The 21,971-nt window shown below is 34.8% G+C and overlaps 1 protein-coding gene across 17 annotated transcripts in view; it reads left to right on the top strand.

Annotated features, from left to right (window-relative positions):
• Cask (calcium/calmodulin dependent serine protein kinase) overlaps positions 1-21,971 on the top strand; it is a 381,402-nt gene that overhangs the window by 51,061 nt on the left and 308,370 nt on the right. For 9 of the 17 annotated variants that reach the window (XM_087189842.1, XM_004850003.4, XM_087189841.1 and 6 more), the window contains exon 2: positions 16,793-16,905. In XM_087189842.1, the coding sequence (XP_087045968.1) occupies positions 16,793-16,905 (113 nt within the window). Of the gene's footprint in view, positions 1-16,792; positions 16,924-21,971 lie in introns of all 17 variants that reach the window. The other 8 variants (XM_004850000.4, XM_004849999.4, XM_004850005.4 and 5 more) reach the window with 1 other exon arrangement.

Genomic DNA, 21,971 nt, shown 5'->3' on the forward strand with positions numbered 1-21,971 from the left:
ACATAGTCAGTGTTTGTTGAGATTTACTCACATATTTACATTTTATTTTGTTGTTCATTCTTTGCTACATCACTGACCTGACTGAAGTAACCTTTAGAAATTCATTAAGGGTGGGTCTATGACATTCTTTCAGTTTGTGTTTGTCTTTCGTTTGCTTTCACCAGTGAAGATTGTTTTCCCTGAGCGTATAGAATTGTATGAATGGCACTTTATTTCAACTCACTGAATACATAATCATTCTAATGTCTTCTGATTTCTGTTGTCAGCTATCATACTGTCACTTATTTGAAAATAACCTGTTCTGGTTGTTAAGTTTTGGGGTTTTTTTTGTCTTTGTTTTCCTATAATATCTAGGTGTAGATTTCTTTTTATTAATCCTGCTCGAATTCCCTGGAAATCTAAAATTTGTGGATAGACATATCTGAAAATTCTCTGAAAAACATTCTGTGAAAATCCCTCAGCCATTTCCCCAAATATTTTCTCTAACTTGTTCTCTTTTCTCCTGTTGGAATGCCAGTTAGCACACATTAAATCTTATTATTTCACTTAAGCCTCTTACCCTATCTTCTACAGTTTTCTTTCTTTGTGTTTTTCGCAGTTGCTCTGAAATCTATCCTTTGAGTTTTAAAATTTGGCTATTTATTTTCTTGTTTCAGTATCTCATGGCTTAGTCTTTTTCTTCTAACTTTAAAAAAATTATAATTATTAGCACTTATTAATTGAACAGTATAATGAATCTTTGTGGCATTTTCATACATGCAAATAATAAATTTTGATCATATCCACTCTATGTGTTACTGTTACTGATTCTTGCTCATACTAAGATGAAAATATCTATTCTCAAGAGGATTTGCTTGCCAGTTTTGGGAAGTTGGCGAACATATGGCCAGGACTGCACTAATCCATGGGCCACTGGATGAGAAAGCGCCAGGCCCACAAGTCATTGCAAAGCTGGGTTTGCTTTTGATTTACCTCCACTCTAAGCAGTCTTTCAGAAGACACCAGAACAGAGTAAGGATTGTTTTATCAAGCGAATTATAGGTCTTCTCTTCACTCACCCATTCCCCTGACACCCTATGAGGCAGCTGCTTCCTAGGGGTGGAGAATTGTACTCTGAGCAGAAGAGGTTCATGTGGCTAAACATACCACTGTGGATACCTTTTTTCAACCAGCAAAGTTTAAGTATCTTACAAGATGTGTGATACTTTTTAAAAGCTGTGTGTGTGTGTGTGTATATCCAGCTTTTATTTTGTTCTTTAGTCGAAAGGTTGGTCCAGGTTACCTATTTTATTATTATTGAAAGCTGAACTTTTCCGGTTTTTATCTTATCTTGATTCTTACTGTTGATAATGAAATACCACCCTTGTAGCATGGAAGACGTGGTATTTTTTAGGGGAGAAGCACTAAAGAGGTACTTGTATAATAACAGATCATCCTCAAGAAGAATTCCCCTCTTGTGCCTATGTTTCAGGATAACCCTTTCTGCCAGTTATCTTCTGTACTCTTTAGAACCTTCCGATTGATCTGTCATCTCCATTTCATAGTTTAAATAAAGTGGGTCCAGGAGAGTGAATAACTGGGCTCAAGTTATCATAATTAGTAATTGGCATGTATAGGATTCAACCCCCGGTCTTTTAAACTTTCAAATCCTTGCACTGTATATCTTTTGATGCAAAGAAGAAAAAGTTAGTCTAAAAAGGGTTAAAGTACCTACTCTCAAGGACACATTTTTTTAATAATTAAGTGATGTTTGCAGCTGGAGTGTTTGTACTCCCAGGTTGCCCAGGCATGCCAAAACCAAATTTTAAATTCGCTGTAAAATATTAACATGCAAGGATTCTTGGCTTGTAGAACAATTTTTTTTTCATTTAAAAAGTTTAGTGCTCACTCATTTGAGCTGACTTTTAAAACCATATGTTAAAACATCTTGTTCTTTTATATGATCTCAACTCATTTGTTTTATTATATCTATGCTGCATTCTTCATGCTTGGTATTTTCTCTCGTAGTTGACATAAATAAAGAATTTGGTTAAAGGATAGGATATGGTACTTGTATATGTTTTGATTTTAATAAATTGACCAATAGTCATTGACCAAAGTGTTTCTAATTTTATCCTATGTCTATTTACTGATTTAAGCTTGTGCTCAAAATTGATCTGTCTCCAATCCATCCTTAATTAGGAACCATGAAGTTTTCTTTGCTATTAAGTCTTAAATGAGTTGGTTTGTCTGTAATTTCACACACAAAAAAATGGTCATGTGGATAATATAAATAATTTATTTCCAGTTAGTTATATCTTGTGCTGGTAAACTATTGGAGTGATGAGGCCCAAATCTAATCTTGCCAGATCATACAAACTGAAATGTTTTTAGCAAACCATTGAAATACATACACAAGTGAAAGCTTGAATTAATTCTGAGCTAATCATCGTCATGTCTGTTTTTATAAACCTTTAGGTTGAAAAGCTTTCTGAATTTTAGGTTATAAAAAAATATATTTAAAAAAACCCACACCTCTTCTTTATCCACTCACCAGTTGATGGGCTTTTGGGCAGTTTCCAAGATATAGCTATTACAAACTGTGCCGCTATAAACATGGGTCTACATATGTTGTGGTGAGGTTTGATGTTTTTATTTCTTTTGGGAATATACCCAGCAGGGGAATAACAGGGTCAAATGGGACCTTCAGTCCAAGTTTTTTGAGGAATCTCCACACTGATTTCCACAGTGGTTGCACCAGTGTATACTCCCACCAACAGTAGAGAAGGGTTCCTTTCTCCTCTCAGCCCTGCCAGCATTTGTTATTGGTTGATTTCTTGATAGCAGATTTCTGGAGTGAGATGGAATTTCAGTGTTGTAATAGGATTTTAACTCAGCTGTCATAAATTTGCTCCAATAATCAGCTACAAATTTTCTTTAAAAAATGAAAAGATAGATCTTAGCAAAGTAGAACCAAAGCATTGGCTAATAAATTAGAATTGGGATGTGCGAGAAAGAAAGTGGTTAATAATTGTACTGTAATTTTAGGCTAGGCTACTGGAAGGAAATAAGTTGCCTTCAACTACAATAGGGAGAGGGGAGATGAGAAAGTTCAGGAGTTCATTTCAGGTGTTCAGGTGTTTTTGCTGACCCTTTCTTTTGTCTTCCAGGCTCTATATATTTGTGTAGTTTATTGATTAACAGGAAGTCATTATGTGAGCACTGAAAAGTTGGTCCATCATTGGGACTGGTTACAAGTGAGCATTACTAACTTGCATACTCTCTGTAACATACAAGAACTTTGGTTTCTTAATTTGAAAAATTCCCTAAGTGTTTCAGTATTTGATTTTACTATCTTGCCTAACCAATTACATCCACTATTCTCTTATTTTCAGATTTTTTCCTAAAGCAATTATTTTCCAGATCATCTACTTTACTTCTTTAGAACTAGAAACTGATTACTATAATTATGATTCAAAACCTATTTTCTACTGCCCTGCCCTGGAGCTGGGTAATTGGGTGTAAATGGTTATTTCCTTTGCATGCTTTGCCTTTGTGTTAAGTGTTTTTTGGTTAAAAGACCAGAGGTTGTGTTATTGCCTGCTGAATATGCTTATATTATCAATTGTTAAAGAAAGTAAATTACTTTTGGGTGTATTTATTAATGAATAGACATTTAAATTGAACAGTTAAATCTTTGCCATCCTTTACTAAGCAAACAATTGGATTACCTCCCACCATAAGTATTTAGCCAACAATTTATATGCCATGTTTGGGTGGAAGAATATTTGTTAACATAAAAAATTGAGATCTGAATGGTTTTAGCCATTACAACTTCATAATTTGTGTTTGTGTTGTTATTGTAAATATTAAAATTCAGACCATGTGTCTGTAGTTTTTTAAGGAACACTGATACTGATGATTACTAGATGCTACATGGGTGATAGGGTGGAATAGGACAAAGAAGAAATGCTTGTTTCTTGACCACAAGACTAGGCTGCTAATGTGTTATATGAATATGAGGGGAGTATTTTATTTGGTGTTTCCCAAGCTTACTTGACAGAGAAACTTCCATTCTTTAAAGACTCCACAAGTTACCAATTTGGACAAACTTCAATTTAGTTGTTGGCTAATTGCATTTTTGTTCCTTGTTACAGTATAAATATTGCATAACCCTGATGCAACTTAAAAAAGTAATAGAGAAAGGAATATTGCTGGCTTTGGGATTTTTCACTTACTTAATTTAAATTAAATAATTTAATTTTATTTAATTTGGAAGTAAGTTTAACTAGTTATGGAGATCTTCAGAACATAGTTCTGAATAGGAAGAGATTAACAGCTTTCCACTGAAGTATCACTGAAAAAAATTTGTTAATGAAGATAGCAGTTTCTGAGCCCAGATACTCCCCTATAGATGCAGAGTTGTGATTAATGACTTGGAACAATATTATTATAGGATAATGTAGCATTTGGAAAACAATATATGTTAGTGGCATATTAATGGAACACATTTCTTTAAAGATATGGTTTAAAATGTAATTTCATACTCCCAGACTTCCATAATTATTAGGTTCAGTTTATAAAGACTGGATTATGCATAGAGATTTTGACAATTGCAGTAATGCTAGTACTAGTTATATTACATTCATGAACATTAGAAGAAAAGGAAGAGAAAAAGTCGAACACAAGTTCCAAAAATGTTGTTTCTCTGTTAAATATTTTGATTGGGCCAGTTTCTGATATATAAGCCCAATGGAAATATGTAGAAAATAATAACAAAATGAAAATGTGCAACTCTTATTTAAAAGTGACAATATTCCTTTTCTTTGGCCAGCCTTAAGTGGAATGGGGGGGACCTGTTTTCCTGTTTAGAACAGATCTGCTAGCCATTTGTTCTCCATACATATATTTCCACAAGATATTGTGCTTTAAGAACTTACCTTTAGCACTTTTTTTTGTACAGTGTTACTATGCTATGTCAGTAGTTAGTTCTATACTAATTATACTAATGTTTATACTAACACTATACTAATATTTATATATACTAGTATTTATATATACCAATAGCATTGTGCTAGATTGCTAATTCCTTGAGTATAAGAATCACTTTATTAATCTTTTGGAGTTTTTTGTTTGTATTTTTTGTCTTATTTCCATTGGGAAAAATAAGGTGAACATGATAAAATGTGCAAATATCAATCAGTTTTTAAAATATCAGTACAGTACTTTAGTGTCTATGAAATTTCTTTATATATTTAGCTAAGAGGGCCTAACCATACATAAACAAGTCAGAGTTCTTACTTTGGGATATGTTTATCTTGTTTTCTTTCTCCTTTCCTTCCACCTACATTGCTTTCTTTCTTCCTATTTCTTAGGTTACAGAAATGTTTTTTAACAAGTCTTCTTGATCTCTACTCCATCATATATGAGTTAACAAGTTGCTGTACATTGGCTGTAAGCCCACTCACCCCACACACACTCTAATCGAATTTTCCAGAACCTTTGCTTTGAGCTGAGATTGCTCTATATGATCTGCAGTCCTCTCATAAAAGTAGTAAATGATGAATGCATTGTGTGTAGACTCTGATTAGGGAAGTCATGCTACATGAAATTAAACCAAGGCCTACTAAACTTTTAACTGATCTTTTAATGTTTGACAGAGGCATTAATTATGTCATGTAAGTACTGAGTTAGTAAATGCTAGTCTTGTCTCTGAATTATTCAGCTTTGACAGGTGAACCCAATTTGTTCTGTTAGGTTATTGGGGAGATCCATTGCTAACTTTCTCAAATAAGCCTCCCTCTTCTGTTTTCAAGAACAATCTGAATTATACTGAACTAATTCCTTTATCAAGTCTCTGATAACATTTAAGCAACAGTTCCTGAGACTTTAATTTTAATAATTTTCCACTTCATATGCTTCTTCAGCAATGAAGAGGCAAACTATCTTTTGGTTAGTCAGTGTACGTAAAGCAACCCAGCCTGGTATGTGTATGTGAGTATATGTATTAGATCTGATGATGGGTACTAAAAATATTAAAGAGAAAAGTGTCAGGACACAATCTCTGTCTCTCTGTCACTACCACAAAATGACAAGAAGATAAAGAAGAGCTTTACTGAAGATCTGATACGCATAGGGTCTTCTTTAGTGGCAATGACTAATTCAGTAATGTTGAAAAGGGAAAAGACCTTGTTACCTTTATTAGGTATCATTTTTATGTAAATTTATATGTCTACAGGATAGTTTTCAAGATTTTATTCTTATTGCTAATTATCAATAAAAATGCACCCCCCAAAAAGAACTAAATAGACTTCACAAAGGTCACTTGTTTTTGATATGACAGCTAGAACAAGAAAGCAGAGTTCTATCGCCTTATTTGACCTCAGCTGGCAACATGTATTCATTTGATGGCTCAAATTTTTTGCCACTATGTGCATATCCATAAATAGCTGTAAAAGTGTCACAAGTATTGACTTTAAGGTTACCAATAAATTTTAACAAGCAGGCATATTCACAAATATGGAATCTGTAATAAGGAACCAACTAAGTGTCAACTCTGTGGATGTGTCTTGTATTTGTAAATGTATAAAAATTGATTTTTGACTTTCACATTCCTTTCCTTTCTAAAATTGCTTGTTCTTATTGTCTGTAATTTTTCTACATATGCATACACAGTACACAATTCATTATAAATATGATGCTTCCAGGACTCTGATGTGGACAAGTTTTCCTCATTATTACAGGCTTCTTGAGACATGATGTGTTTTTGTGAACTTCTCATGAAGTGAGAATTTTATATTGCAAGTATAACGCCAGGGTTTTTTTTCTGTTTTTTTTTTCCCCCGTTAACTTTATTGGTACATATTAGGTATAAAATACAGTTACATTCATCATTGGGATCTTGTACCTTTACATGAGTATCTTGGTTCTTATATTTTTCCCCTTCCCTTGCCCTCCCTTCACCCCCTCTACCCTTTCCCATTTGCAAAGACCTTGTTTCCATTTTTTTTTTCTCTTCTCATATTTTTTCCTTTCCCTTTTTTCCCTTCCCCTACCCCTCCCAATTCCCCTGCACTTTTAGACCTTTTCTTCCTGTTACACAATATCAGTTCTACATTTTTAAAATTACAATATTAAGATCTAGGAGACATTACCACAGATTTTACAGAATTTAAAAGGATATAGAAAACATATTTCAAAAATCTGTTTTGAAATAAATTTGACAACTTCTAAGAAGTAACTTGGAAGACAAATTAATGAAACTAACTCTGGAGGAAATATAAAATTTGAATAGCACCTATTAAAGAAAGTATATTCCTAGCTTGAAAACCTACCTATATGACAACAGCAGGCTCATATACATTTTAACTGATAAATTATATCAAACAATTAAAGCAGAAAAAAGAAGGAACACTTCTCCCCTCATTTTAGGAACTCAACATTGTGCTAATCCTAAAACTGGATAAAGATAATAGAAGAAAAAAGTATGAACATAGATAGAAATTTGTTTAACAAAACAGACAATTGGAAGTCAGATCTGGCAGTATGTAGAAAGTGGTTTTATTACAGGGATGGCAGTTTTGGTTCAGCACTGGAAGATCCACCCCCGAAAGTCATGACTTTAACAGAGGAAAGGAAAAAGCCATATGATCCTGTCACTAGTTGGAGAAAAAGTATTGGACTAAATTCTACAGCTGTTCATGGTAAAAGCTATCAGGAGACTAGAAGTAGAACAGAATCTTCTCAACAGATCAAAGACATGTACTCCATACTTCCAGCGAGAACGTCTTATATAAATGGAGAAGCTACAATGCTTTCTCCTTAAGGTGGGGAACAAGGGCAGATATGCTTACTCTTTATCTGTCCATTAAACTTTGAAACCTAGTCCCCACCAAAATAGTCTGGCAATAAAATGACACAACTAGGATAGGATTGGCACAGCAGAAGCAAAATCTTTATATGTAGATGAAATGATCATCTACAGAGAAAATACTAAGAAATCTCTAGGAGCCCCTAGAACTTGTACTTGAATTTAGCAGGATTAGAAAACACAAGGTATATATAAAAATTCAGGTCTGTGTATACTTGCTATAAATGAAGAATTGGATATTGAAATTTAAAAGTTATGTAGGAGTACAAAGGACCTAGAAAAGTTAAAAACAAAAACTGCTGGAAGACATTTAGTACCTAATTTTAAGACTTCCTCTAAAGCTACAGTAATCAAGGCACTGTTGGTGTAAGGAAAGACATATAGATCATTGGAATAAAACAGAGAATCTAGAAATAGAACCACACATATATGGTCCACTGAGTTTTGAAAGATTATTTAACATTAGCATTTTATAGAATATAAACTCAATTCAAGAGCCAAGCAAGAGATAGTGTTTTCAGCAAACGGCACTAGAACACCTGGTATCCATATATAAAAAATGAACCTCAACCCTTTTATTCCATACATGAAAATAGCTTGAAGGGATCTATGAACCTACATAAAAAAGCCTAAAAGTATAAAACTTTAAGAAGAAATTATAAGGGAAAATATTTATGAATTCAGGGTAGGCAAGAACTACCTAGGATACAAAAAACATGATGTATAAAAGAAAAAAAAATGATAAATGAGATTCCATCAAAATTTAGAACTTTAAATGACATCATTAAAATGAAAAGTAGTCCTTCAACAGACCATATTTACAATGCATATAACCTATGAGCAGAATATATAAAGAATTCTTAGAGCTCATTAATAGACAACCCAATTAAAATGTAGACATAAGAAGATGATAAATAGCCAGTATAGCACAAGGAATGGTGTGCAACTCTAGAATCAGAAAAATACTAATCAGTACAATAATAAGATTGAATTATACATTCATTAGGGAGATGAAGTCAAAAGTTTTAAAAGCCTTGTCATGACTTTTTCTTTTTGTTGGATTCTCCCCCTTTGCATTTAATTTGTCACGCCTTATGGATTCATTCTGCTGGGTTTCCTGGGGTTGTGATCCTCCTTGTCTTTTCCTAGGGTATTGTCTAACATTTTTTGGAGTGCTGGTTTAGTATTCATGAAGTTCCTGAGGTGCTCTTTGTCATGAAAGTATCTTATTTCTCCATCAATTTTGAAAGATAGTTTTGCAGGGTACATCAATCTGGGTTGGAGGCTGTTTTTCTTTAGGGCTTGAAATACATCACTCCAAGCTCTTCTTGCCTTGAGGGTTTGCATTGAGAAGTCTGCTGTGATTCTGATGGGCTTTCCTTTGTATGTGATTTGTTTCTTTTCTCTCACTGCTTGTAGAATTTTGTTCTTCTGTTGGATTTCTGGAATCCTAACTATTATATGCCTATGTGTAGATTTTTTTTTGATTAAGGCTAGCTGGAGTCCTATATGCCTCACTTATCTGTATGTCAAGTTGGTTTCCCCTGCTTGGAAAGTTTTCTGCCATCACTTCTGTGAACAGTTTTTTTATGTCATCTGCACTCTCTCCTGTTTCTTCATTGAGTCCAATTAGTCTTGTGTTATTCTTCTTTCTGTCGTCTAGCAGCTGCTGGATTGATTTTTCCTGTTCCCTTACAATTTTAAAGCAACCTTTCTTTTCCTCCTCACTAATTGCAGTCTTATCTTCTATATCTGAAAGTCTATCCTCACATTGGTTCATTCTGCTGCACAGACTTTCGATGGAGTTTTTAATCTCTTGGAAATCTGTTTGTACCTGTTTTATGGATTCCATTTGTTTCCTATGTTGGGATTCCATCATGTTCCTCAGATCCTCTATTTTTTTAATCTGTGTCCTCTCTAGATTTATTAATCATGTCTTGCACCATGAGCAAAATCTTTGCTGTTATCTGAGTAATTATTTCTGATTTCATTTTTCCCAGATCCTCTTTTGTTGCCAGTTCAGAGAGTCCAGGTGGTTGAGTATCAGATTGTTCCATCTTGTTTCCCTTTGGGGTTGCTGTAGGTGATCTGGAACTCTGTTTTTGAGGCTTATTTATGTGTTTTCTCATTTCCACGGTGGGAGGGGTGCTTCTGGCACCCACGCGGCTCACCTTCTCTGCCCTAGGAGCTTGGGATGGCAGCAGGGGAGCTTCCTTCCGGGTGCTGGGACCAGCTGAGCTTCTCTGCTCTAGGAGCCTGGGGTGGAGGTGGCGAGCTTCCTTCCGGGTTCTGGGACTGGCTGAGCTTCTATGCCCTAGGAGCCTGGGATGGAGGCGGGGAGCTTCCTTCCGGGTGCTTGGACCCACCGGCTGAGCTTCTCTGCCCTAGGAGCCTGGGATGGAGGTGGGGAGCTTCTTTCCATGTGCTGGGACCGGCTTACCTTCTCTGCCCTAGGAGCCTGGGGTGGAGGCAGGGAGCTTCCTTCCGGGTGCTGGGACTGGCTCACCTTCTCTGCCCTAGGAGCCTGGGATGGCAGCGATGGAGCTTCCTTCCTGGTGCTGGGACCGGCTCAGCTTCTCTGCTCTAGGAGCTTGGGGTGGCGGTGGGGGAGCTTCCTTCCAGGTGCTGGGACCTGCTCACCTTCTCTGCCCTAGGAGCCTGGGATGGCAGTGGGGGAGCTTCCTTCCGGGTGCTGGGACCGGCTGAGCTTCTCTCTCCAAGGTTTTATTGTAATAAATTAAATTTCCTTACACAGATAAGTCTGTGCTTACAATTCAGTTTTTAAAGACTAAACAATATACTGTTGATGGATACATGCATAGCTATTTAAAATAATTTGTATTATACTAATAAGTAAAAAATTAAGACTTTCTTTGATTAGCAAGACCTTAGGAACTTACCCAAGGCATTAAAAATATTTAAAAATGGTGAAATACATATATGAAGGAGTGTATAAATATGTATGTGTTATATATCATAAGTATAATTAATAGTGAAAGTTTTGTCTTTTGTTTCTTTCTTCTTTCAAAGAGTCTTTTTATTGTCTATGACTTGTACTCTGATTAACACTGGCCATTCTTTTAAGATCATGATACACATTATATTAATCTTCATTATTCTTTATTTTGTTATAAAATTTTGTTGTTATGGAAGTAAGAGTGTTTTTTACATTTTCTTTATTGATATCTGCTTGTATTACATTAAAATAAAAATAATGAAATGAAAAACCGTGAATGCATGGTCCAGGTTACAAAATAGAATATTATTAGTGCCTTCAAAAGCCTCTTCTGTGCCCCTTCACATTACAACCTGTCTCTCCCTTCAAATTACTATCTTGGTTTTTGTATTAATCATTCATTTTGGTTTTCATCATAACTTTATCCCCTATGTATGTATCCCTTAACAGAATAGTATTTAGTCTTTAAAAACTGGGTTGCAAGCACAAACAGCTGTGCAGGGAAAGGACTATGTATAAAGACTTTAAGGAGAAGAAAGTCCTAACAGTGTCTGGCTTCACATGCCCAGAGAGTTTAAAAGCCCATTCTGGGAAGCCAGTTGGCAAGGTCACTAGTAAATCCCAGAACTTGAGACCCTTCCTATACAGGAAAGACATTGAAGTGCAGAGTAGGCTGGGTCCACCAGGAATAAAGACAGGAGGAGCACCAGCCCCTCTGCATTTCCTACTCTTCTGCTCTCTGGCACCTGCCTCCAGCTCTCAGGAATAGGGCAAAGCAGGACACTGCAGTGGAGGGTAGTGAGGGTCCTCTGCTGGCTCAGGCAGCAGAGAAGAGTCTCATCTGCCCATGGCCAGAAAAAGCAAAACAGAAGAATCTGGATTCAGCTCATCTAGCCATTGTTTTCAGGTTCAAAAGGTGATCTGAAGTAGTGGGAATCTTTGCTGGCTCTTAGACTAGTTGCCCTCTAGGTTTGATGCATGGCCGTCAGCCTAATATTTCCTTTATTTATGTCATAGACATTCCCCTCCTCTTCTTCCTCCTCTACTTCCTTCTTCTCCTCCTCCTTCCTATTTGCTTTTTTGTTTTGTTTTGTTCTGTTTTATTTTGTTTTTCCACAGTTTTATTAGCGCGTGTTGATTATACAGATTAATGGGTTTCATTTTGGCAGATTTGTACATGCACATAACATATCTCTCCTGCAGTCAGTTTCCTTGCTCTACTCCCTCACATATTTGAGAGATTTCAATGTGTATAATGTATTTTGATAATATTTATCCCTCCTGATACCCTGGAGCTCCTGTTTGTATCTCATGGTGTCTTTTTTATTGGTTCATTCTTGTTTTGGTAATACATTCCTACAACAATTTCTTCAGAAAACTTGCATGGCAGGTAATATATTGAGCATTCTCATGTCTGGAATGTCTTTTTGACTACTGATAGTCTGGTTGAATGTAGACTTAAAGGTTAAAAATGATTTCCCATTGGGATTATGAAAGTGTTCCTCTATTATATTCTTGCTTCTAGTTTTGCCATTGAGAATCTGAAGCCATTCTGATTCCTGAGCCATTGTGTTTGGATTGTATCATCTTTCCCCTCTGTGCACTCTTACCTCCACTTCTGGAAACCTGAAAATCTCCATGTCCACAGCGATTTTAAATTTCACAGTGGTGTGTGTAGGGATATGGGTTATTTTGCTGAGTTCTTGGCAAGTCTTTTAAATTGGACTACTCGTGATTTAAGTTTTGGGAAATTTCCTTCAATTATTCTTTATGGTACCCCAACATATTCTATGATATTTTTGTTCTATTTTCTGGAAGATTTCCTCAACATTATCTGCCAATCCTTTTATTAAATTTTAGATTTATTCATGTGTTTGGTTTTTAAGAGCTCTTTTTTGTGAAAGTTATGTTTTTGTTTCATGGTTGTAACATCTTTCTGAAGATATTAATGGCAATTTGAAGTGTTTTTCTTGTATGATCTGTTTCCTCTAAGTTGCTTTTTCTGTTTTGGCCCGTTTCCAAATAGACTTTTTCCAGATGTCTCAGGAGCCTTGTTGTCTACTCAGCATAAGAGACAGAGCAGTGGTTTCCAACTGGGTCCACCTTTGCCCACAGAGAACTTTCGGCAGCATCTAGAGATATTTTTGGTGGTCAAAGCTAGGGGATACAGCTATTGGCACCCAGTGGATTCACTGCTCATTACCCATCCCCACCCCCCAAATTACCCAGGTCAAAGGGCTAATAGTGGCTCAGGATGGAAACCCTGAACAGAGGGACTGAAAGCTGATTGAGAGAGCTCTGTAAGTACAAGTATGACTGGGGACTGTGAATTTTGCTAGAGGGGGAACCTAGCTGAGCAGTCTGAGGAGCTTTGTGTCATAATCTTTATATCTGTCCTTCTGGGCTGGTCAGTTATCCAATAGAAATCTTTTCATCTCCTGCCTTCAGGGTAAAGAATTGCCTTCTAGTATTCCCTGTTAGGGGAAAAGGGATTAAGGCTGTCAGTATTTCATGTGTATGTGACCTCCTACTTCCCTTAGTTTTCATATAGTACCCATTTCCTCAATGGCCCTGTCTCTCTGATTCTAAGACCCTGTTTTACCCTCTCTGGAGAATGAATCTCTAGAGGGTGGGGAAGGGGCAGTTACCCATGGTATGGAGGACAGAAGAGATCCAATTTGTCACTAACAAATTTCATTCAAACTTTGTTATTTTAATCCCATCCTTTCTTTACTTCTAGTTCCACAGTCATCTGGTGGTACCAATTCATGAGCTTCTTGAGGGTTCCGAATGGGCTTTTTATTTTCTCTTTGCAGGTCACCTTTTCTAAATCTGTTAAGTCACCATCACTCCATCTGCTGTCTTGCCTCCCAAATTTAATTATTGTTATCGTGTCTTCTCATTCTCCTAGTCCTTTCTAAAAACTCTTTTGATATAATTTTAGTGGGGTTTGGGGAGGGAAGTAAATTAAATGCACTATGCTCAATCAATCCTATTATTCTGGAAGCCAACATGCTAGTGTAATTTGTATTATAACTTCATTTACTTCTAACGTCTTTTTATATATTTACCTTATATATCAGAATTATTGCCTAGATCAGTGATGGCGAATCTTTTAGACCTTTCAGTGATACAAACAACCCATTGTGGCACGAGTGCTATAGGTTTACCACCACTGACATAAACTATCTTTAGGGAATATTATAACAATACTCACTTATAACATTCTAGTTTAATTGACCTTTTACTTAAAAATACAGACTGCTATAGGTAGCCATCTGCCACCAGTAGAACCTGTATAAAAAGCTTAGTCAATATTTAGTATTTGTAAGGAGTTGAATAAAAATGTATATTTAATCAAATCTGAAATACTGTAAATTATTATTCCATTTGGATCAACACCCTGGCAATAAGTAGTACAAATATGGAAAGACAACTCTGTCAATATCTTCCCACATAAATACTTAATAATTGACTGTACCATAGAATTTTTAAAAATTAATCAAGAAAGGTCAAGCATCAATATAGGATACAGACCAAACTGAAACCTTGATCCTCTAAATTTTTGCTCTTCTCTAAATTGTCATCCAAGGGTAATTAATAAGTGTACTCTAGTAGATGTGTTACACGTACTTTATTACCCCTTCCTTTTTGAGGAGAGAACAAGCCAGTCGACTTTTAAATTTTTCTGCTGAATTTCAGGTGGATTAAATCACACACACCAAAAAAACCCCAAAAAACAAAAAAAACCTCAAAGTACATTTGCATGTCTTTTAAGGTATTTAGTTCACCCTTGTCAGCCTGATGTATGTCATTAAGGGACAGACCTTTAAAATGGTTTACTTGTGATTTGTCTTCAGGTCTTAAATAATTCATATGTATACTCATTTTCTTTGCCTCATTATAAAATTGGCTCAAAGAGTTAGGGATTTAATTTGGTTTTGATTCACAGACTTTTTAAAATTTCGTGTTTTGTTGTTTCCTTATTCCCTTTTCTCTCCATTCTAAGTCTCTTAATTATACTCTTACTAAAAGGGTGGGAGCAGAAGCTATTCTTTCTTCCTCACCTTTGTTCAAGCAGGGAAAAGTAAAGAATTGACTCGATTGACCATGAACAATCCCACATACAGATCTTGGAAAGTTTCCAAAATGATGTAGTGAATTGAAGCACACTGCATAAAAGTATATATAAATAGAGTCCCACGTGTTTATGTGTGGACCAAAACCAATTACATTAAGCATTTCCTGAAATTGCTTGCTATTGTCAGGATAATCACAAGTAAGGCGTCCAGGTTGAGAATAAAAACATTTGTGGGAATCCTGTCTTCCTTTTTTTATACTGTCACAGAGGTAAACCTTTGAATGGTTGTGAGTGATTCTTGAAAAGGTCTTCTTTCTATAGAGTTCTGAAAGGTACATTATTACCCTTTCTTCTGCTTCCAGGTTAGCTTTGATAGTTTGTTTGAAGAGAGAGACTTGAAGCTGTGGTGTAATTGAGGTCCTCGATGTTATTCATATGATCATGGAGGAATCTTGAAGTCTAGATTAAATTCGTTTGCATGTCCTCTGAAAAAACAAAGACAAACTTTAAGGCAAGCAGGATCACAAGTGGCCTAGTGTAAATGAAGAATTCTTCCCATATGCTGAATGAGTACATGCATCCATATGTACTGTTTGTACCTCTCAAAGCCAGTGAAGATGTTCTTTAATCTGTCCCTCACCAGCAGGTGAAAACTACATACATGTACGTTTCTGTATTTAATGATTTAAAGCATACATTGAACAATCCACTGTAGTGTACTGCTATTACATTATGTGTTAATAGTCTGTCTTTTGATTATCTTGTATTCTGATGTTTATTTCATAACTGTTAATCTCAACAAACTGTATTTGTGTATGGGGGTGCATGTGTTGCTTGGAACTGAGTATTGCTATTTTTAAAATCATCTTAGCAACTATATGGCCACTATTAAGAGATTGAGAAGTCACCAATTTAGACTGAGGAGAGTACTGGGTAAGCAAACAGCTGGAGGAGCAGTGATTCTGCTGACGGAAATTACTTGCTTTTTTGTGTCAAATTAAAATTCTAATTTGAAGTCAGGAGAATGAAGGATTTCTCTGTAAATTCATTTGAGAGTAGAGGGGTTGTTGAAGACCAAATCATTCAGGGTTTTATCTTTGTGAAGTGCCTGTTACTGTTAAGTCTTTTGCCCAGATTTTATTGGAAATATATTCTTTTTCTTATTCTATTTAGGAATTACTTACATATTTTGGTTCTATATGTCTCTCTCTCTCTCTCCCTCCCTCTCCCTGACCCTCCCTCCCTCACTCCCTTCCTTCCTCCCTCTATTGTGTCTTAAGTAGGGACACAATACCAGATTTTCATTTTTAAAACATTACCACAAGAAGGAATGGGAGAAACAACTTTTTCATTAAACACAGCAAAGATGATAGTAGCTTAAATTAGGGTATGGGACCTGGAAAGAAGTAGGCAGGTTTGAGAGACATTTGAGATAAACTCAGTAGGGTTTGTTAGTAAAGATTAGCTAAGTGGTGGGAAAGATGAAAGGAAGGTGTGAAGAATGACTTTAGTTTCTGGTTTGAAAGAATAAAGTTCTAGATACTACCACAATGATAAACTTCACTTATTTTGTTTAAGATATTAATAATCTGTATGGAATATTACAGTGATTATTTTCCCCTTTAGGATTTTAAAAATGATTTTGAATTACAAATTTAATTATTTAGCTTCTATTTTCTGGTTTAATAATATTTTAAATGATTAATTACTTCATGAATTACAGAAAAATATGTTCAAAATTATATTACTTAAATTTTATTTTGAAAACTATTCCATCAGGAGTCTGAAAAAGAATGGCTTGGTGATTATGTAGTATAGCTATAATAGATAATGAAACAGTAAGATGCTAATAAGAAACAGGAACAAATGAAAATCAATGAATTAAAATTGACTTTTTGTTTTTTAGGGGTCCCTTCAGTGTTGTAAGACGATGTATCAACAGAGAAACTGGGCAACAATTTGCTGTAAAAATTGTTGATGTAGCCAAGTTCACATCAAGTCCAGGGTTAAGTACAGAAGGTAAGAGATGGATTTCAAGTAAGTTATTTGATGTCTGGCTTTATTTCATCTTCAAAATCCATTTACCAACCTAACCTTCATCTGGGGGTGGGAAAGGAGAGGGTGTGATATAGTGGGAAGTGGGTGGAGACAGTTTAAACTCCATTTTGGTTTGCTAGAATTCTAAAAGATAGCATTTAAAAGAGTTATTTATAGAGCTAGAAAGACATCTACAATTGTTAGGAGCCTTTTTTTTTAACTAGAAAAAAGTGAAATCTGGACATGTGTTTTGAGAATCTAATTTGAGTGCTATGGCGTGAGACATGGTATGAGAAGGGAGGGGAAATAATTGCAAAGCTGATACTTGTAGATTCAGAAGAAGCTCTTAACTCCATCTAATTACATAACCTTTAAGATTATGATCTAGTAGAACTAGAAGATTCATATGTCACATTTAGTTTAAATCACATATAGTATATGTGCAAAAATTTTAAAAATCAGTACTCTTAGAACTTGCAGGACTAAAAATTTTGTTGTAAGACAGTATGGATAATCATTATTAATATGTATAAATATTTATAAACAATGTGTAATTATTTTAAGTTACTTTAGTTTTTAAGCCATAGTTTTATGTAACCATATGTCATTTCAGATGGCATAATTATTTTATTAACTTTTTTAATTAGCTTGCCTTTTATCTTTAGACTTTTCCACAGTCCATTGAAAGATGAACTCTTCTTTAAAGCTTTTACTTTTAATCCCAAGACCAGTACAGCCGAGGGTTTAAGTTATAAAATCTAAGAGACAGTAGCCTATTTATGTTTTATCCAGTTATCTTACTTTGGAAAGTAAAAGCTCATATAGTGTTAGCTCAAGTTAATCTGTCCCTGTAAATATGTTTTCAGGATCATTACTTTTAAATACTTTGTGACCCTTTGAATTCTTATTATCCATATGATGGTTATAGAAGATTCTTAAAAGTTGCTATTTGCAAAGAATCATTAATTGATTTGATTTTAGTGCTTTAATCTTTAAAATTTTATGGTAAATTTTAGAGACTTAAGTGATTTCATAATCTGAAACTGGCTATTAACTGCTTTTGAATATAAATTATTTTATAAATTTAGCAAAATTTAAAATTTCTTTTTAAGCAAACTTTACAACTAAACTATATTTCCTTAAACTTTTTTTTTTGTTTTTACATTGCTAGGGTTCAAACCCAGGGCTTCAAGCATACTACATAAGCACTATTTCCTTAAACTTTTAACTACCTTGGAGTTTAATATACTCTGATTTTTCTGTATCTCAGTTGTCTAGTAAAGAAAACCTTCACAAGTACTGAAGTTTTTTTATATAAACCTAATTCATTAAATAAATAGATTTTTTTAAAAAACTTTCTTTTAGATGTTCTAATACTGATTATAATCTTAGCAAGATTCTAATTTAAAATAAGTGTTAAATCAATTATTCAATTACTTATGTTAAATTAGTAAATTATAAACCATATTCTCTTAAGCTTTATTACAGATAATTAAAATAAATATTAATGGCTTATTATTTAACCCAAAATTAACATCAGAGGTTTGATTTATCTCATCATTATATGTAATTCTATATCTGTCCAGGCTAAAGACAAATTTTAGGGACACAATTAATTACTTTCTCATTTGGCAGAAGTGGTTATTGGCAGATTTCTTCAGCTAGATCCCCGGAGCTATAGACCCAGAATGTGAGACTGAATCTCTATTTATTGTCACTTAGGGAGTCAAACTCCAAACTTAAAAAAAGGAGAGGACTTGGCATATAATCCATATCCCTGGGCTTAAGTCCTGCCTTTACTTAATGTCATATATGAGAGCCTATCACTAAAGTTGTAGTTCATTCCTTCGTTGCTTTGGCAATATAAATGTCTTCAAATCTTGTCCTCAAGACAAGACCTGGCCATTCCATTGATCCTTTATACTCTTAGGCCTCTTTGAACTTAATGGAATCCTGTACTCTTTTTATATCTATTTCTATATGGTAGAGCTACAAATTATAAATATTAAACAATATCTAATTGAATTCTTGGTTTGGTTTTTTTGAGACAGGGTTGTAGTTCATGCTAGCCTTGAACTCACTATGTACCCCAGGCTGGCCTCGAACTTGCAGTGATCCTCCTGCCTCAGCCTCCCAAGTGCTGGGATTACAGGCATGTGGCACCACACCTGGCTGAATTCTTTATGTTACTCATGGACTTATCTGATTCTGATCATAATTCAGTGGTATTCAAGTGAAAATATGCAATTGGCCTTTCACATTTAGGATACCAGACTAGTTGTTCCACCTTTAGCACAGTGACTCATTATAAGTTAACCAAGAAACAGAATCAAAATTGTATTGCCACCATCTCTACCTATTTTTTTTTTTTGCAGTGGAATTCCCATATCCTCTATTGCCTATGTTTATAATAGCTTACTTTATTCTGACTTAGACACATTTTATAGGGTGTATAATGTAAAAATTAGTAAATCATTTTATTATCTAAAATCTCTTGGAATAGTGCTCTCCTCATGTATCCCCTCCCAACTCTTTTCTAGTCACTACAGACAAAACATCTTATCTACTCTGCTCTTCCAGTCCAGTCACAAAAATGAACTATTTCATGGAAAACTGTAACAAGAGTTACTATATTAAGAAGAAACAAATTTTAAAGTAAAATTAAACACAATAAAAAGGAATCCTTAAGTTCAAATATGAATATCTAGAAATATCCATTATTTTACTTTTTGCGTTTTGGTTCATTTGATCCTTATCATTACCTCGATATATTCAAACATTTGAGTGAAATAGGTTTCCTAAAGGGTGACCTAAGAACCTACTATGTGCTATTTATTTGGATAGGTCATTAAAATACACAGACACATAAAAAGATGACCTATCCTTAGGAAACACAATTTAATATTCCGCAACCATTGTTTATATGGTGGTTTTTTTTAAGAAAAAAAATGTGATAAATTCAAAATAATTTAAAATTAACTTTTGAAATAGAATATTTTTATGTTATAGATCATCTACAGATATTTTAATATTTTTGAATTCTCACTGCCTTACTAAAGATGAGATATTATTTGAATATTTTTGCCATCAAAACAATAATTCTGTTCAATAGAAATTTTTAACTTGCAAGCTGAGAAGTATCAAATAATCCCTTGAAATTGTGAATAGATTTATATATATGTTCATTTTCCTAGAAAGAGAGTCTACAGGTTTTATTGGAGTCCTTAAAACATACATTATTCCTAAGTTTTTTAGCATTTCTTCTTTCACATGTATGAAAAAGTGAAATTGATATTTATGAATACAAGATGACTAAGAAGCTTTTATTAAATAAAAGCTGGATGAATTCACATTATGATACTATGTCTGATAGAAAGATATTTTCATATATATGTATATATTGGATTAATGAAGTTCCTAGGTTATTACCTTGAAGTTTTAATTAATACATTTTTGTCTCTTACTCTGCTGAGTCACTAATTAGACTTTTTGTTTTAGAAATAAGTATCAAAATTTATTTAGACAAATAAGGAAATTAAAATTAAAAGTAAGTACAATGGATAGAATTGGAAACTGAATCGGCAAAGTTCTGAGTTCTTGATAGGATTTTATGGCTTAATTGTAAAAGTCCAAAAATAGAATTTGTATTTTAGAATATGTTGTTTTCTAGAGAGAGTACAGATTGGGTTCCACTTTACTTAGTCTCCAAGAATATCTCACTCTGAAAAGTACCCAGGGTAGTGAGTAATATCAGCAAAATTTGAGGAATGAGTTCTTTAGATAATCCTTATCTCTGTAAAAGGATGAGAAAACTGATAAAAATATCAGAATCAACACAGGAAGTTTCACGTATGTGTGTACATGTGTGTTTTGCTGGAGATAAACCCCTGAGGACCTCACACATACTAGGCAAGAGCTCTACCACTGAGCTACATTCCTAGCTCTGTTCCCTTTTTTTTTTTTTTTTTTGGTACCAGGAATCAAACTCAGGACATTGTGCTTGCCAGGCAGGCATGGTGCCACTGAGCTATAAATCCCTAGCCCTCTTCCCATTTTTAAGAGATTTACTCTATTGATCAGACTGGCCTCATACTTGTGATCCTTCTGCCTCAGCTTCCTGAGTAGCTGGGATTACAAATGTGCACCATCATGCCTGGCAATCCAGGAAGAATTTATTCAAGAAAGAAATGGCTGATTCTTGTTAAGAATATAAGCTTCATAGCATTTTAACTTGCTTTATACCCGCAAACAAACAGTTCCTGATCATGGTGAAAACTAGCAGCCTGACAGCTACCAGAAAAACCAGAACAAGAATGGAATGCCCTAAAAATCTCACTCCCAAAATATTGTCATTGTTTTACTTGTCTAATAGGTCCCTAGAAGATCCTACTTGCAAGGCTTTCCTTATTTACACTGATTCAGACATCACCCAGTATAAAAACTTTTATTCCAGGGCAATTTGCCAAAAATTTTATAGATAGTTGTTGGATTTATTGCTGCTTGAGGCAATAGATAACAGTTGGGGCAAATAAAAAGCAAACCAAAGGCTTAAAAAGAAAAGCTGAGGCTTTAAAAAAAAAAGCTACAGCAAATTCCTGGAAATCAACATCATGCGTATGTGTATGGCTGTGTGCACGTTCACGAAAGATCAGAGAAGGCCTTCAGCACCTGCCTCTGGCTGACTCTCAAGCTCTGCAAGCAAGACATGAATGGTAAAGCAGAGATACCAGCTTTCTGCCTTGGTGTTGAAGGTGTGTCTCACATATACACAATGCCACACAGAAGAAGAAATCAAACTTTACAAAATTTGTTCTCCTCAAAAATCATGAGATAATGAACATGAACAAACAACAGCTGCAACAACAGCAAACTCTAGAGGAAGGGAGATGCTGATGTTTAGGATTGATACATAATTTTTTTTTTTGGTACTGGGGATCAAATACCAATACGAAAGCGCTTATGAGGCCGGCGCCGGAACCACTGAGCTAAATCCCTGGCCCTTAAGAAAAGAAAAAAGCTATCTTTGTGTGCCACAACATAAATATTGG

Source organism: Heterocephalus glaber, unplaced genomic scaffold, assembly GCF_053883595.1.
Source record: "Heterocephalus glaber isolate CG9 unplaced genomic scaffold, H.glaber_assembly_v1.0 deba00001547, whole genome shotgun sequence".
Classification (NCBI taxonomy): domain Eukaryota; kingdom Metazoa; phylum Chordata; class Mammalia; order Rodentia; family Bathyergidae; genus Heterocephalus; species Heterocephalus glaber.